General features: G+C 35.8%; 1 protein-coding gene across 4 annotated transcripts; it reads left to right on the forward strand.

The window, feature by feature from the left end:
* Positions 1-635: 635 nt before the first annotated feature.
* On the forward strand, positions 636-6,275 carry LOC107780416 (uncharacterized). Of its 4 annotated transcripts, none has more exons than XM_016600955.2 (6): positions 636-1,178; positions 2,288-2,434; positions 2,760-2,830; positions 2,928-4,769; positions 5,067-5,217; positions 5,328-6,275. In XM_016600955.2, the coding sequence occupies exons 2-6, from the start codon at positions 2,296-2,298 to the stop codon at positions 6,053-6,055; spliced, it is 2,931 nt and encodes a 976-aa protein (XP_016456441.1). In that variant the 5' UTR covers positions 636-1,178; positions 2,288-2,295; the 3' UTR covers positions 6,056-6,275. The 4 variants fall into 4 exon arrangements, with proteins under 4 accessions (XP_016456441.1, XP_016456442.1, XP_075099512.1 ...); XM_016600956.2 differs by having other exon boundaries at positions 5,331-6,275; XM_075243411.1 differs by lacking the exon at positions 2,288-2,434 and having other exon boundaries at positions 709-1,178; positions 5,331-6,275.
* The last annotated feature ends 10,496 nt before the right edge of the window (positions 6,276-16,771 follow it).

The raw sequence follows: 16,771 nt of genomic DNA on the forward strand, positions 1-16,771 counted from the left end.
CGTTAACAGCAAAGTCTGAATTTTTACTAAAGTAATTTTAATTATAGTATAATTTTTCGACGAAAGTGCATCAATTTGACACGTTGAATACATGTGACAGTGCTATTACTTATCATGATTAACTAATTTAATAAGATGAGAATATATTAATTATTTATAGTTAAATGATAACAATTTATATAAAAACACACACATATCAGGTATCTAATAACGCATCTAAATACCCTACCTATAAGTCTTTACCTATATTGTTTGGTTGTGAAACAAGTTATTCCAGGATTAATTATTCCGAGATTAGTTATATTAGAATTGTTATCCCACCTTCTATAGGAATAAAGATAATATTATAATCTTGGGATAACTAATCTCTCAATTAATTATATCATAATTTTATATCAATAAAATATAAAATAGACTCATCTCAAATTTAATACGCAATTTTTATCCCTCGTATCAAACGAGCTCTTTAACGCTCTAACTAGGAAAATCTTGGCAGGTCCAAAATGAGCTGCTGGGGCGTGGGGGGAACCTCAGTGAAACTGAAACAAAAAGAAATTGGGGTCAGAATACATTTATCCAAAACAGTAAGGACCTCTTTGTCAAATAAATTTACCTTTTGTACTGATGCACAATCTATTGTTCTGTCCTTGTTGATGTAGAAAATTTTCACTTCACTTCTCCTCTACTTTCTCTGTAATTGATAAAATTGAATCCTCATTTAATAAATCAGAATAAACAAAAGCTAGTCAAGTCCGTTAGTCGGTGGCTCTATCCGAACCGAATCTCCGGTCACATTTCCTTCAGAAGTTAGTTCCCTTTCCGGCGAGGCGGCGACCACACCACCTTCATCTAAGACTCAGGTCGAAGCTGAATCTATCTCCGGCCACACTTCCACCGGAATGCCAGTTTTCCGTTGTCGGCGACTACTCTGCCGCGAAAGTATCTGCACCTAACACTCAGCGTGAAAGCCGAATCTCCGGCAACATTTGCTCCGGAATGTTAGTTTTCCGTTTCCGGCGACCACTCTGCGGTGGAAAAAACACCTTCAGCTAACACTCAAGTTGTACCGTTGAGCTTTCTACGCTCATATATTTTGGTACAGTGAAGCTTCTAGTGGAGCTCCCAGTGATTTTTCTGTTTCGGCTTCCTGCACTTTCTCCCGATCTCGTTTTTCTGAGGTAAATCCAATCTTACTTTCTTTTTCCTTTTTGGCGTATTTTAGCTTTCCAGAGGAGACCTTTTGTAGCTTTAATTTTTTATATTTAATTCTTCATTATCTTTGTTTAATTCTATGATTCACGTCTTTGTACAGAAATTTACTGCTGCAAAATAGAGTAGCGTATAGGCTCTTTATTCTAGAATTTCTGCAATAGATGTTTATGCGTATTTGCTGCTACTGATCTGTATTGTTTAGTGTGGAGTACTCTTCCAGCCTTTGCAAAAACTGAGTGCTTTTTATTTCATGGTGTTTGGTTGAAGAACATTTTTGCAGAAAGTGAAATTTTCTTTGAAAAGAACTCTTCTAACAAATTTTTGAACCAAACGCCACTAAGACAATCAACTTAGCTAGAGTTTGAACATAGATTTGATTGAAACTTGAAGAAATTGAAAAAGGAGTTTTTGAAGTTGTGTTTGAAAAATAATTTTTGGAAGCAGAAGTTTTGTTTGGACATGCATTTAATTTGGGAAAACTTGAAGTATTGTGAATGGAAGAAAAATTTCAACCCAAAAACTGCCCTAAACCAGTTTTTGGGAACTTGAAAAAAAATTATTTTTTATTTTTAAAAAAATTGATCATATTTCATAAACAGATAATATTTTTTTCAAAAAAAAAATTTGGTTGAAAAAATGTACCGAAAATCTATGGCCAAACTAGTGCTTAATCACTTCAGAGATTTCTGCACGAAAGCTGAAGGGGGGCACTTTGATTTTGACCTTCTCCTGATCTGTTCAGCACGTTTCCTACTGTTTTTTTTCTCTAGGTTAATTTGTCTGATCATTGGTCACTTCTGTGTTATAGTAGCTTTATTTTTGTTTTTCCTGTGTTATTTCAATTTTACCTTTCATAGTTTCATGCGGTTGATTTGTCTGATCATGCCTTTTGTTTCTTAAATTGTTTTCTGGCCAAATCTTCCCTCTTTTTTCTATTTGCATAGACAGGTGTATACCTGTAAAAAACATGCTGTACTTTTTTTCATATTGAACATATATGGCATGCCTATCTCTTTGTGTGAGGGGATGATTGATGCGCCCTTTGGAATTTATACTCTTCCTTGCGTGGTCTTAGGAGTTGAGATGAATGGGTTTCAGAGTGGCAAGAGTCGCAATCACGATAAACCTTCTCCAGGATGCTTGGGACGAATGGTGAACCTTTTTGATTTAAATTCAGGGGTGCCAGGAAACAGACTGCTTACAGATAAACCACATCGTGATGGTGAAACTCTATGCTAAATTTTTTTTTCTCCGTCTTCCGTTATCATTGGCATGAATGCTGTTTCCGTGGAATATTGTCTCAAATTCTCTGTCCTGTGAAATTATTGAGCATTGAAAACAACATAAACAGCTGTAATAATTACTTAGTTTATTGGAAAAACATCTTGATTTCAATTTGAGAGCACGTAAGCTTGATTCTTCAAACTGCCTGTGGGCATGCCTTGATCTCATTTGATTTTATGCTACCTTCGGTTTTTGGTCCAGTAGTTTATGCCATACAACTATAAGATCGAATCTGCATGTTGAGCTGGTCCAGCTTATTGCAGGTTCTCTGTTGAGGAGCCAATCAGATGTGGTGAGGTTGTCGCCTTCTGAGGATCAAGTAGAAGAAAAAATGGTGCATATTCTATCTAGATGACATTTATTTAAATAGCAAGGTGCTGGATTTCCGGAGAGTTTGGCTTAATACTAATGCTTATATATGGTGCATGCAGATTGTCTCAGATTTGAAGAGGACTAGTTCAAACAGGAAATCAAATGGAACACCAATAAAGTTGCTTATAGCCCAAGAAATGTCCAAGGAAATAGACTCTAGTCATAATCCACCTAGTGTTGTTGCCAAGCTGATGGGGCTTGATGCTCTTCCGGCTCAGAAATCTATTCCAGCTATAAGAAGTCATTTTGGAGGTCATTCACGGTGTCATACAGATTCCTCCTTCAGCTATTGCCAGCACGAAAACGAATCCTTGGTGGAAGAAATGCAGCAAGAATTTCATCAATATCCTGAGCAGAATGAATATAGAGATGTTTATGAAGTTTGGCAGCATTCCCCAAAAATGAACTGTGTGAGAAGTAAATCCCCACAAAAGGCAAGACACAATGAAACTAGTTTTGAGAAGAAGTCGGCTTTTGTTCGTCAGAAGTTTATTGAAGCAAAATGTTTATCCATAGATGAACAACTTCGCCAGTCTAAGGAATTCCAAGATGCAATAGATGTCTTAAGTTCCAACACAGATCTGTTCCTCAAGTTTTTGCAAGAACCGAATCCAAAGCTCTCTCAGCATTTATATAATTTGCAGTCTATACCTCCTCCTCCTGAGACAAAGCGAATAACCGTTCTAAGACCATCAAAGATGGTTGATGATTGCAAATTTGGTGGATCAGTGAAGAAAAATGAGGAGATAAACAGAGCCACCCATGTAGGTAAGGGAAACAGGGCCAAAAGCCATATGGCATTTACCCCTCCTACAGCAAGTTGGAATATTGATGAAAATCATGCTCAACCTACACGAATAGTCGTGTTAAAACCAAGTATCGGTAAGACTCACAACTTTAGGGCTGCAAACTCTTCACCGTCTGCATCACCAAGAGTATCACAAGCTGAAACAAGTTTTGTCAACATGGAGGCTGATGAAGCTCAAGAATCAAGAGAAGTGGCAAAGGCTATCACACAGCAGATGCGAGTAAACATAGGTCGACATCAAAGGGATGAAACATTAGTTTCTTCTGTATTTTCGAATGGCTACATTGGTGATGAAAGTTCATTTAATAAGTCTGAAAAAGAGTGTGCAGCTGGAAATCTTAGTGATTCTGAAGTCATGTCACCAGCTTCTAGACACTCATGGGAATACATAAATAGGTTTGGCAGTCCTTATTCTTGCTCCTCCATGAGCCGTGCTTCTTATTCTCCTGAATCTTCAGTTTCCAAAGAAGCCAAGAAGCGACTTTCTGAGAGATGGGCGATGGTGGCATCTAACGGGAGTTGTCAAGAACGAAGACCAATGAGGAGAAGCTCCAGCACTTTAGGCGAGATGCTTGCTCTCTCTGATATTAAGACGGCAGGAAGAATAGAGCAGGAAAGTAGCAAAGAAGATCCCCAAATTCCTAATTCCAACTCAGTGGGTAATTCCAAAGACGATGATAGTATCAACAAGTCGCCAAGGAATCTTTTGAGGTCCAAGTCTGTCCCTGTATCTTCCACTGCATTCAGTGCACAGTTGAATGTGGGTGCCCCAGATCATGTGACTGGAGGAAATGACCTTCCCAAGCAGACAACAAAGCCTAGAAGTACAAAATCATCACTGAAAGGGAAGGTCTCAAATCTGTTTTTCTCTAGGAACAAAAAGCCAAACAAAGACGAAGCTAAGTGTTCGCAGTCCAATGATGAATTGCAGACAGGTGCAAAACCTTTACATTCTCTATCAAAAGTTGACAAATATAGTAGTGAATTCCATGATGATCCCGGGGTTGAGTCTTCAGCAACCGATCTTCGCGAATCATCATTCACACTGACTTGCGAAGATGTGGTTGGGAAGCAAGCCACAACCTCCCCTGAGGTAAAGCAGTTCTCTGATGTTTCTCCCTACTACATTGTTGCAAGTTGTTAGAAAATGGTACATTTGCATTTTACATCATTATGACTTTTCTCTTCTATTTTTTTGTGGTAGCCATCTACACACCTTTAGTGGAGTGCATTTACAATTTCTTGAATATTTTATTAGATTCTGTGATTTCTGTAAACAACTTTCTTTTCCGATGTGTGAGAACTGTCCGACACTGGAGAACTCGAATAGCGTCAATATGGCTGCTTAAGAAGTTGTTCAAGGTGGATTTATGTTATAATAATTTTGTAGGTTGCACTCTCTGAAGCAAGATCTTTGCGCGCTGGACACCCATGTGAAAACCAGGACCAACCGAGTCCTATATCAGTTTTGGAAACACCATTTGAAGAGGATGAACATCCAGCACATATATCATCAGCCGGTATCAAGCCGGACCGCCATGGTAAATGTCATCAACAATCCAACATGTTCTCTAGTTTCTTTCTTAATTTAAAACTAATTCTAACCCACCACCCCCACCCCCACCCATATCCCTTGTTTAAATCAAATTAGCAGGTACCGAGTTGTCTCTTCACCCTATAAGGTCCAATTTGATCGATAAATCTCCTCCAATAGGATCAATTGCTCGTACATTGTCATGGGACGATTCCTGTGCAGATACAGCCAGTTCAGCATGTGTAAGACCATCATCGTCTACTCAGTGGACGGAGGAAGTAGAACGTGAATGGTTCTCTTTTGTTCAAACACTACTAACCATGGCCGGCCTTGATGAAGTGCAATCTGATGCTTTCTCGACCATGTGGCATTCTCCTGAAAGCCCTTTGGACCCATCACTCAGAGAAAAATACATTGATCTGAATGAGAAGGAGACATTACATGAGGCTAAACGAAGGCAAAGGAGATCAACCCAAAAGCTTGTGTTCGATTGTGTAAATGCAGTTTTATTAGATATTGCAGGATATGGGCCAGACAACTGCCAAAGAGCCAGACCTTATGTTGGGGTCCATAATAATCAGCCGCAGGGAACTAGTTTGATATTGGTGGACCAAGTTTGGGACCGGATGAAGGAATGGTTTTCTAGTGAGGTGAAATATCTCTCTTGTGATGCGGAGGACATAAACAGCCTGGTGATGGAAGGAATGGTGACGAAGGAGGTGATGGGGAAACGGTGGCTTGCAAGTTTTAGATTAGAATTAGACAATTTAGGGATGGAAATTGAAGGAAAGTTGCTTGAAGAGCTTGTGCATGAATCTGTCATTGAATTGGCAGGTAGATTGTGATGAATCCTGTCCACTTAATTCTTCTTCTTTTAAGTTTTTTTTTCCTTGCCCAGTTATATAACATTATTGTTTGTGTATTATTGTATTTGCCAACAACCTTGCCCACCGGTAATTGTTTAATGTTGTGAAGTGTCTGCAAATCTGTACTAACTTTTATATCTGGAATTGTTTTGTACATTTATGCTTTGACCCAATTATATAAATAGAATGCTGCGGGTCCTATTGGTTAACCATATGTACCTGAGACACAATTCCAGTGCACTTTAACTCTTCGCACAGAAAAAATCGGATCTTTGTGGTAGATATTGGTGTTATAAGTTTTGGATTCAAGACACAGAAAGGGTGTTTTCTTTGCAAGCCGCTCGAATATTCTTAGCTGCAAATGAAAAGTTGCTTGTTTGTATTACAGTACAATTTTACCAGCTTGATGGAAAACTTTTACTAGCAGCCAAAACCAAAGCGAATAGAGTGAAATAATCTCGTGACTGGCAGCTGAACAACTCTTTTGACTACTCGTGCATATGAATTATTTCCTTTTGAAATCCCCGAGGCTAGAAAGAAAAACGAAAGCAAACACCGACAAGATATGAGCAACAAAAGATTTTTTTTCCATGGTATGAACAGCTCTATGAAAATGACAGTAAACAAGCAAAGTTAAAATGGTCACATGCATTCCAACTACCAAATATTACTCTTTTCTTTTAATTGAGTGAGGGAATGGAAAGGTTGAGATTTGACCGTTGCAGTAGTTACAAGCATAGTGAATCGGCGGAAAACGTTAACCTACATCTGATTCTTTTTCTCGCTATTTCATTCGGCAATTTCACATTTAATCCAACTAGATACGAGCGAATTGGCGGTGGAATCGAGGGGTAAAGCTATAATTGAAACTTGAGTTGTGTTTGAGGCATCGGGGTAAGTGTCTGGTCTAACCTTAGCTTGAGAGATTAGGAGTTGTGTCATGTTTACTACTTGTTTCTTGCTGAGTACGACGTATAAACATGGTGACGAGTATCTATACGTTGGTGTCGAGCATGACCGTGAGTTTTATATTGTGATTTTCATGACTTCGTTGTATTATTCATGCCTTGGTGAAGATTTCTATTTGTTGTGTAAAGTTGTGGAAAGAATTGTGACCTATGAACATTGAGGAGCGTTGACTCCAGTTGTATAACGAATTGTGAAAGTATAAGTAATAATTGAACCTCTAGACCGTTGGCTCCAGTTGTATAACGAATTGTGAAAGTATAAGTAATAATTGAACCTCTAGAGCGTTGGCTCGAGTTGTGAAGTGAATTGTGAAGTAAAAGTGAGAAAGAGAAGAGATCATTATGTTGCCCCTTGCCGGGCTATGGTTGAGTTGTGGCTCTCTTGCATTGTGTTCTTAATTAATACTACGGATGCTTAGGTTAATGATTCTTTGTGTTGGGTAGGGATTATGGTTATAGCTGAGGTAGTTAGGTGTTGTAACAAGTTAGGTTGTAGTTGAGGTAGTTAGGTGTGGTAACGAGTTTGGTTATAACTGAGGTAGTTGGATGTTGTAACAAGTATGGTTATAGTTGTTTCTCCCTTGCCGGGACGTGATTACTTATGCTGTCGAATTCCTTGCCGGGATAGTGTAGACCTTATTGATCCCTTGTCGGGACTCTCGTTATAATTGTAAATATTATATATGGATTGGGTTGCACGCCGCAACAATATTATATATGGATCGGGTTGCACGCCGCAACAATGTTATATATGGATCGGGTTGCACGCCGCAACAATATTATATGTGGATCGGGTTGCATGCCGCAATAATATTATATGTAGATCGGGTTGCACGCCGCAACAAAGATATGATGAAATGGGAGCGGGTGGTACGCCTACCACAAGATATAGTGAAATGGGAGCGGGTGGTACGCCTACCACGAGATACATGAAATGGGAGCGGGTGACACGCCTGCCACGAGATACAGGAAATGGGATCGGGTTGCACGCCTGCAACAAGACGTGAAAAGAAAGTGAAATCTGCCTTTGTTTTCCTTATTCTTGTTAGTGGGTGGTTGTTGATTCCTTAATAATTCTTTTGATGTTCTGTTTTTACCTGTTATTCCCCGAAGTATGTTTCCCCCTCCCATCTTTATTTGTTTATTTCTGCTTTACTTTCCGCTGTACATTATATAACTGCACAAGTTTATTTGGTAGTCTGGTCCTAGCCTCGTCACTACTTCGCCGAGGTTAGGCTAGACACTTACCAGCACATGGGGTCGGTTGTGCTGATACTATACTCTGCACTCTTTTGTGCAGACCCCAATGTTGTAGATTTCGGACCGCAGTGAGATTGTTGATTCTTGTTCATCAGACGACCCGAGGTAGCCCTGCAGGCGTCCGTAGGCCTTGGCGTCTCCTTCCATCTACTTTCCTGCTTCTTACATGTATTTCCAGAGACAGTGTTGTATTTAATTCTTTCAGACCTTTATTTGTATAATTCTTAGACCGTCTGTGAACTGTGACACCAGTTAGGTAGTCGAGACTCAAACAGTTGTATTAGATATTCATGTTCAGATAGCTTATTATTTTTCTTCCGCTTATGTTAAATTCCGCTGCTTAAATGTTATTATTTCACAATTGTTAATGAATATAAAATGGGTGAAAAGGTAAATTGTGCAATTAATTGGCTTATCTAGCTCGTATTAGTAGGCGCCATCACAACTCCCGAGGGTGGGGAATTTGAGTTATAAAATAAAAATTTACATAATTTAAATAAAATAAGAATTCGTATAATATGTACAATATTAAAAATTTAAATACAATTCAAATAGTGAAGGATTTAATTCATAAAATTTAATTAATTAAAAACTTTGAAATATAAGGTAAAAGTTAAATAATGATAATGAATATACTTGATATACATAAATTAAATGATAGGGATGTAATAATAATATCTTTGTCTGCTCTAAAATTAGATGTATCATTTGAACTTGACGTGCAATTGTCAAGTATCTTTTTATTAATTAAGTATTTCTAGAATTTGATATTGAATTAAAGAATATAATATGCACTTATTTTTTTATACATAAATGTAAAAGAATGCGTATTTGTTTTTAAGGTTAAAAGATCGTTCAATTTTATATAAGAATTTTGATCTATCGATTTTGCATGAACTTGAAAAGAATGTCCTTTAGCTACATCTTTTGAAAAATGTTATTATTTGTATGATCTAATATTAAATCTTAAATTATGGATATTTGTTACTCCATATGCTTTTGTCATAATTTCTCAAAGATTTATAAATTAATACAAATAACTTACTATATGAAAAATTACATTAAGTCATTTGGTGGAATCAATGGAAAAAGAAAAAGTTTTCCTTCGGTGAATTTTGTATGTAGGTGAACACAAAGCCACTAGATTTGGTAGGATTTTTAGAAGACATAATTGGGTGTTCATAGGCTTTAAACTTGTTTCATTCATAAAGACTTTAGCGTTGAACTTTGTTTGAGAATAAAAGTGGCAGATTCATTAATAATCTCAAACTCCTAAATATAAGTAGTTTTTTTTATAAAAGGAGATTTAGTGCATTTAATATTTCTATACAAAAAGTTACATATTTTAAATAAGGAAAAACTTAATAATAAAAATCTTAGATAATTTTAAAGTCCTTAAAATTAGGAAATAACTAAATTACTATTTTATATAATATATAATATATTTTTAAAGGTTTGAAAAAGAACGAAACTTTCCAATCGAGGGGATTGAAAATCAAACGAGACTTTGTTAATGAAGAAATTGAAAAGAACTAAAATTTCGTAATGAAGGAATTGAAAAATTAAATGAATTCTCTAAGATTTAAGCTTTCCTAGACTGTTAAAATTATGACCGAAAAAATAGTATGTATATTATTTTTGACTATTCTTAGAATGCCGTCGTTGAACTCCTAGAATGGAAGGAAATTCAAATATGAAAGCTCTAAATATTAGGAAAATAATTCATTGACTACTCCTAAATATTAGGAAATTAACCAAATAAATATTTTCAAATATTAGGAAAATAGTCAAATGACTATTTTATTTAGAGTGAACTCTTTTTTTAAAGGGTAAAAAAGGCGAACGATATTTCGCTAAGGGCCTTCGTGCTTTTAATATAGTATGAATTAATGGAACAAGGTATGGTGGCGCAATTGGCGAGCGCGTAGGTCTCATAGCTTATGAGTTACTCCCTCCGGTCCACAGTAAATGATCAATTTACATTTGGCACACCAATTAAGAAAATACAAAATTCTAGACAAAAGTAGTTAGTATGACTAAATTATCCTTAATTAAATGTTGCAGCATAGTTAATGTGAGGAGTAAAAGACTTTTTAGGGATACGTATATAAGGGTAATTTTGGAAAAACAAATTGAATTTTTTCTTAGTTATATAAATGAACACTTATTTTGGACCAAAATGAAAAAGCAAATTTATTATGAATCGGAGGGAGTAGAGATCGAGCCTCTCTCATCCTGTAACATGTTTGTTTAAAAAAAATAAAATTAATGAACACGTGGCATATGCCTCTCGTGCACTTTTTTTTACTGACTACTACTCCGTTCACTTTTATGTGTCCACTATACTAAAAATATATTTTTACTTTTACTTGTCCACTAACTAAATCAAGAAAAGAGCAATCTTTTTTTTTCCTTATTTTATCCTTATTGTTAACTACTTATTCCCCAAGACTTTTAGAAGTACCATAAGTATTATGGGTAAAATTGTAAAATATATATTTCATTTGTTATTTCTTAAAGGGCATGAAAAGTCCAAAATGGACAACTAAAGTGAGCGGAAGGTGTATTACCCATCCATACATGTCCGAAGGCAGGATTCAAGATTCAAGATTTGAGTAAGTAGATTCAGAATGAATATAGGCAAATGAAGTATATAATTATTTGGTTTAATTGAAATCCAATATACATAAACTTTGAACCCAATATAAATTTACTAAAATTTCAATAAATATTAACTTTGAATCCATAGTTTCAATGAAACGCGTATTATAATGTTTATTACGTATCAGATTACGTACGAGAGTCGTTTTACGTAGTCCTTTCTCTTTCACGACAAATACTTCATCAGATAATCATTTTCAGAAATGCCTATGAATGCCTATGAAGTATGGAGGCAGGCCTTGGAGTCTAAAGGTTTCAAGTTGAGTAGGACTAAGACGGAATATGTGGAATGTAAGTTGAGCGACGTGACGGAGGAAGCGGGTGTGGAAATCAAGCTTGACTCACAGGTCATCCTCAAGAGAGAAAGTTTTAAGTACTTAGGGTCAATTATCCAGGGAGATGGGGAGATTGACAGGGATGTTACGTACCGTATTGTGGGTGGGTGGATAAAATGGAGATTAGCGTCTGGAGTCTTGTGTGACAAGAATGTGCCACCGAAACTCAAAGGTAAGTTCTATAGAGCGGTGATTAGACCGGCCATGTTGTATGGAGTTGAGTGTTGGCCAGTCAAGAATTCACATATCCAGAAGATGAAAGTAGCAGAAATGAGGATGTTGAGATGGATGTGTGGGTACACTAGGCTGGATAAGATTAGGAATGAACATATTCGGGAGAGGGTGGGTGTGGCTCCCGTGGATGACAAGATGCGGGAAGCGCGACCTAGATGGTTCAGACACGTACAGAGGAGAAGCCTAGAGGCACCGGTTAGGAGATGTGAGCAGTTGACTTTGGCAGGTACGAGAAGAGGCAGAGGGCGACCTAAGAAGTATTGGGGCGAGGTGATCAGACAGGACATGACGCAACTTCAGATTTTCGAGGACATGGCTCTTGATAGGAACAAGTGGAGGTCGAGCATTAGGGTGGTAGGCTAGGGGGTAGTCGAGAGCTCTTTCCCTTTTTATACCACATAGTCTAATAGAGTTTTGGTTAGGTTTGCTAGCGGTCTATATTGTGTTCACATTGTTATTTTGTATAGTTTTGTGTTATTGTCCTTTCACTTATTTGTTGTTGTTATTTTCTTTCTGGCATCTTTTGTTGTTACATGTCTTTTCTTTTATTTCTTTTCTGATATTATTGTCTCTCCTGTTGAGCCGAGAGTGTACCGGAAATAGCCTCCCTACCCTTTTCGGAGTAGGAGTAAGGTCTGCGTACACTTTACTCTCCCTAGACCCCACTAGTGGAATTTTACTGGGTATGTTGTTGTGCAAAAGTATCCAAAATAAGTTCCAACTTACCAACCTCTAGCTATTAATCATAGACGTACTAAAACTAGCCAAGCACATATAAATATTAACAACTCAAATAAATAAGATTCTTTCTCTCCAAGAATCACACGTAAAGATCTCCTTCCATATTTTTAAGCGTGATTAGCAATATTAGATGCAAGACGGAAAGTAAATTTCATAGATGAGGTAGCAAATAAGGTAATGAACTACAAGATTCCAAAAATCCAAGCAAAAACAGGCATTTTTCAATGGGTATGGTTGAAATTCATTGAAAACATATAGATGAGTCGATATACAAAATTTGAGGAAGATTAGAGGTGATTTTGACTAATTGGTATAAAAGTTTGTAGTTAAAATCGAGTTCAAAAAATTCTTCTACGACACATGTATCAAACATGTATCTCACACACAGGTATACATGTAATACACATTTGATACAATATGATACATATGTTGTACGGAAATGATACACATATTATTCTTTTTCATCTTCTACTTTTCGATTCAAACTACCTCAAAATTCCACCAAATCATTCCAAAACTAAGAATCAAGCTCCTTAAGATGTGCCCAATCTATTCTAATAACACTCACTCAAAAGAATTGGCTAATATTAGTAATATCTAGCTAATATTATTAATATTTGGCTAATATTATAATATTTTATGAATTTGTCAATTTTTATAATAAGTTACTCATAAATGAACATAGTTTGTAGTTTCCCTATTTTTTTCTATATAGAGAGATACGCACCCAAAACAAGTCCGCAAAAAGTGAGATTCTTATCATTATTTTATTTTTAATGTGCTTTTTTCTTTGATTTAGGCCATCTCCAACCTTGCCCCTATCCCCATGGAGGAAATATTTGGGGGAATTTAGCTCCAACCCTCCCGCATTTTTGTCCCCAAAATGGGGAATGAATAGTGTTCCCTCAAATATGGGAGTACATTATTCATCTCCCCCATTACTATTCATCACTTTTTATTTTATTTTATTATTTAATCTTTTAATTTATCTCTTTATATATACCTAATTATGTTTATGTAATGTCTTTATTTTATTAATATTATATCTTAATTTTGGTGTATAATTTTGATAAATTAATTTTTGTCCATTTATTATTTTTATGTGGAAATGGCAGTAGATAAAAATCAACGATTTCAAGAATTTTTATTTTGATATAGAAGAATTAAGGACAAAGATGCTCATTTTGTACTTCGCAATGCATTAATAGATCATTTATGAATACTAGAGGTTGAAGTTGAATATTTATCTAGTATTTCGAATGAATTTTATCGTTATGTAATATGTATTTAATTAATTTTGTATCGCAATGATTTCACTTTTATTTGAATTATTAGTTAATCTATAATAATTGCTTACAAATTATATTATTTAAAATTTTATGGAATTGTTTTAATTATGAAAATTACAAATTAATAAAAATAAAAGATGGAATTTGTTTAATGGAGATTAAAAAATGAAATTGAAATGAAAAATAATAATATAATATAGAAGAATTAGAAGAATATAAAAAAGTTTGGGGAAAAAAATGGGGGAATGATTGGAGTAAGTTGTCCCCAAAATGGGGAAATCCCCATTTTGGGGACCAAAAATGGGGTAAAGGTTGGAGGGATTTTTTCCTTCCTATACCATATATGAAACTTTATTACCAAATACGTGCATAGTATCTAAATTACCCGCCTAGTCCACATTTTTCCTACAATTTTTGTACCATTCGTTTATTAGGAATTAATAGGGCGGAATCTTCCCTTAATAACGCGCGAAAAATCAGGAAAGAATCTTGGGATTGATTGATTCTACATTAAATTCAAGTTTTGAAACGGAAAGGAGAACAAATCATATCACAGAAATCATTTATCTTCAATTATAATCAAATTCTGTTCCGTTTCTTTCTCACAATCGCTACAAATCAAAATCTCAGTTCGTCATTAAATCAAAATCGTTACAAATCCACCATTGACAGCCATTAAAAAGCTTGAAAGCTTTGAATTCAAATTTGGGTTTTCAAAAATCACTATTTGTTTGGATTGAGTGTTGTTGAAAATAATTGGGAATATGGTTTGGAGTTTATATCTCAATTTTGAGGGGTTTTGGTGTAGATTAGACTTGGTTTTGACTGAATTTCAGATTGAAACTCGAAGAAGAAGAAGAAGAAGAAGAAGAAGAAGAAGAAGAAGAAGAAGAAGAAGAAGAAGAAGAAGAAGAAGACATATTGCAGAAATTGTAGATAAATTGTAGATATTTTGTAGATAAATTATAGATTATTTGTATTCTGATTATAGATGCTTTATTTTCTGTTTTCACAAAAAAAATGACTAAAACTTCTACAAATCTTCTGAAAAAATGCAATTATGTCAAAAATCCCAATTATACTACAATTGAATGAGAATTGGGATATTAAAATTCAATGTACCCAGTTTGTAGATATTTTGTAGATAATTTGTAGATTTTCAACATAGATTGTAGTTTAATTGTAGTATAAATATAGTAATTATGTAGATACCCTTACAAATAATACTGTTTTATACATACTTAAACTAATTTGTAGTTTATTTGTAGAAAATTTGTAGATGAAGAGAAAAATTTTGTAGTCAACATTTTTTCAACATAGATTGTAGTTTAATTGTAGTATAAATGTAGTAATTTTGTAGATAATTATGAAAATAATATTGCTTTATACATCCTAAAACTGATGTGTAGTTTATTTGTAGATAAATGTAAGAATTTTATAGATATAACCGTAAAATCAGACTTTCATAAAATTTGAAATATATATGGCATAGGATGTAAAAATCTCTTTTATTTATTTCAAATTCTGATCAATCAACTGTAATTACTTCATATTTTTGTTGTATCAAATGTGTGTATAAAGTGTGCGAAATCAAGAAACCCAGATTAGAAATAGAAAAAGTAAAAATAAGAAATGGAGAATGGAGAAGTAGAGAACAGAGGAGTTTCCTCGTCGGAAACCGTCAACGATGGCGAAGATGTATTTAGTTCAAATTCTGATCAATCCAACTGTGAGCACGTGATTTTTGCCCTAGGAGAACTACTCCCAAAAATTCAAAGTAAAATGGTTTGATGTTGTTTGTGATTTATTTGTATTGTTGTCTGTACATGTTTATTTCTACTTTAATTAAGTAAAATACAAAAGAAAAATATGTGTTGCAAGTGCATTTAGGAGTTAATTATGCATTTTTGGAATTAATTAAACCAAGTCCTACTTTAAAGAATGAAAATCACAAAAAATATGAATTCCGGTAGTTTTGCCATTTTCATTGTTTAATTGTGCGATTTTATTTTTCGATCTCGTGTGTTAATTATTGTTAAGGGTTAATTAATATCTTTTAAAAATAATTTTGGTTTTACAAGTCAATTTAGGAATTTTTTGGTTTTAGGAATTAAAAAGAAAATAGAAGAGAAAGAAGAAAACAAGAGAAATTTCGAACTGGGCCAGTTTTGAATTAAATAGACCAGGCCCAAACCAAAATAACCCCTTGCAGCCCAGTCTAAATACCCTCTGGCCCGGTCCAACCCAGCCAGCTTTGGGGGCGGGCGGAACGACGCCGTTCAGGCGTGGAAAATCTGGGCCGTTGATCTCACTCAATCCAACGGTCCAGATCACCCCTCTCATAACCCGGCTTAACCCGCCCCATAAACCTGATCCAACCCTCCACCCCTACTAAACCAAACGACCTCGTTTCGCCCTAAGAGACTCAAACCCGTTTCACTCACCCAAACCCTCATCCCCTTCGTCTCTCCCAATTCTCTCACCGGACAGCCCCAGAACCCTAGCAGCCGCCCCTCCATGCCACTGCCCATAACCCGACGGCAACCACTCCGATGACCACCAAAATAATACCCATGAACCTCCTAACCACCCTCAACCTGAATCCCCACTCCGTTTGCTTCGAATCAACCTCCAGCTTCTCGAATCTTCAATCGAAGATTCGAGCAGAACTCGAACCTACCCCAACCAAGACCAAATTCATACCATGGCACCCCATGACCTCCCTCGTGCCCGAACTACCTTTGGTTTGAGTCGAATCTGGCTAGAAACACTCGAACCCCAAATCGAACCCCCAAGAACCCTAGAAAGTCAGAGGTTGAAATCTGTCCCAATTGTAGGATGGTTTGGGGTCTAATCGACTTTAGTCGAAGTGTTCTCAGTTGAGAACACTCGATTAAGGGCCGTTCGACCTCAAACAGTTCGAGTTTGAGTTCGAATCAGGTTCGTCCAGGTCCCGAGTTCTTGAGGTATCTTCCCTTTCCTATTTGTTCCAGTTTATGTTTGTTTATTCTGTTTATTTGTTTAGTTTAGTTTTATTGGTTTTTTAATTTCTGTTGTCGACTGATTCTGCCCATCTTCAATGACCCTTTATTTGGTCAACCTTTTTCTGGTCATGAATGTGATAAAACTATATAATCGATTGAATAAGTGTCGTCGATTAGTTAAGTTTTATTATGAATCCCTGTTTCTATCAATACGATTCGAATC

Source organism: Nicotiana tabacum, chromosome 22 (genome assembly GCF_000715075.1).
Source record: "Nicotiana tabacum cultivar K326 chromosome 22, ASM71507v2, whole genome shotgun sequence".
NCBI classification, from domain to species: domain Eukaryota; kingdom Viridiplantae; phylum Streptophyta; class Magnoliopsida; order Solanales; family Solanaceae; genus Nicotiana; species Nicotiana tabacum.

Coding starts and splice junctions, on each gene's coding strand:
- LOC107780416 (XM_016600955.2), top strand. CDS start 2,296: ATGAATGGGTTTCAGAGTGGCAAGAGTCGCAATCACGATAAACCTTCT. Junction 2,831..2,927: donor ATCAAGTAGAAGAAAAAATG/GTGCATATTCTA, acceptor TGGTGCATGCAG/ATTGTCTCAGATTTGAAGAG. Junction 4,770..5,066: donor AAGCCACAACCTCCCCTGAG/GTAAAGCAGTTC, acceptor ATAATTTTGTAG/GTTGCACTCTCTGAAGCAAG.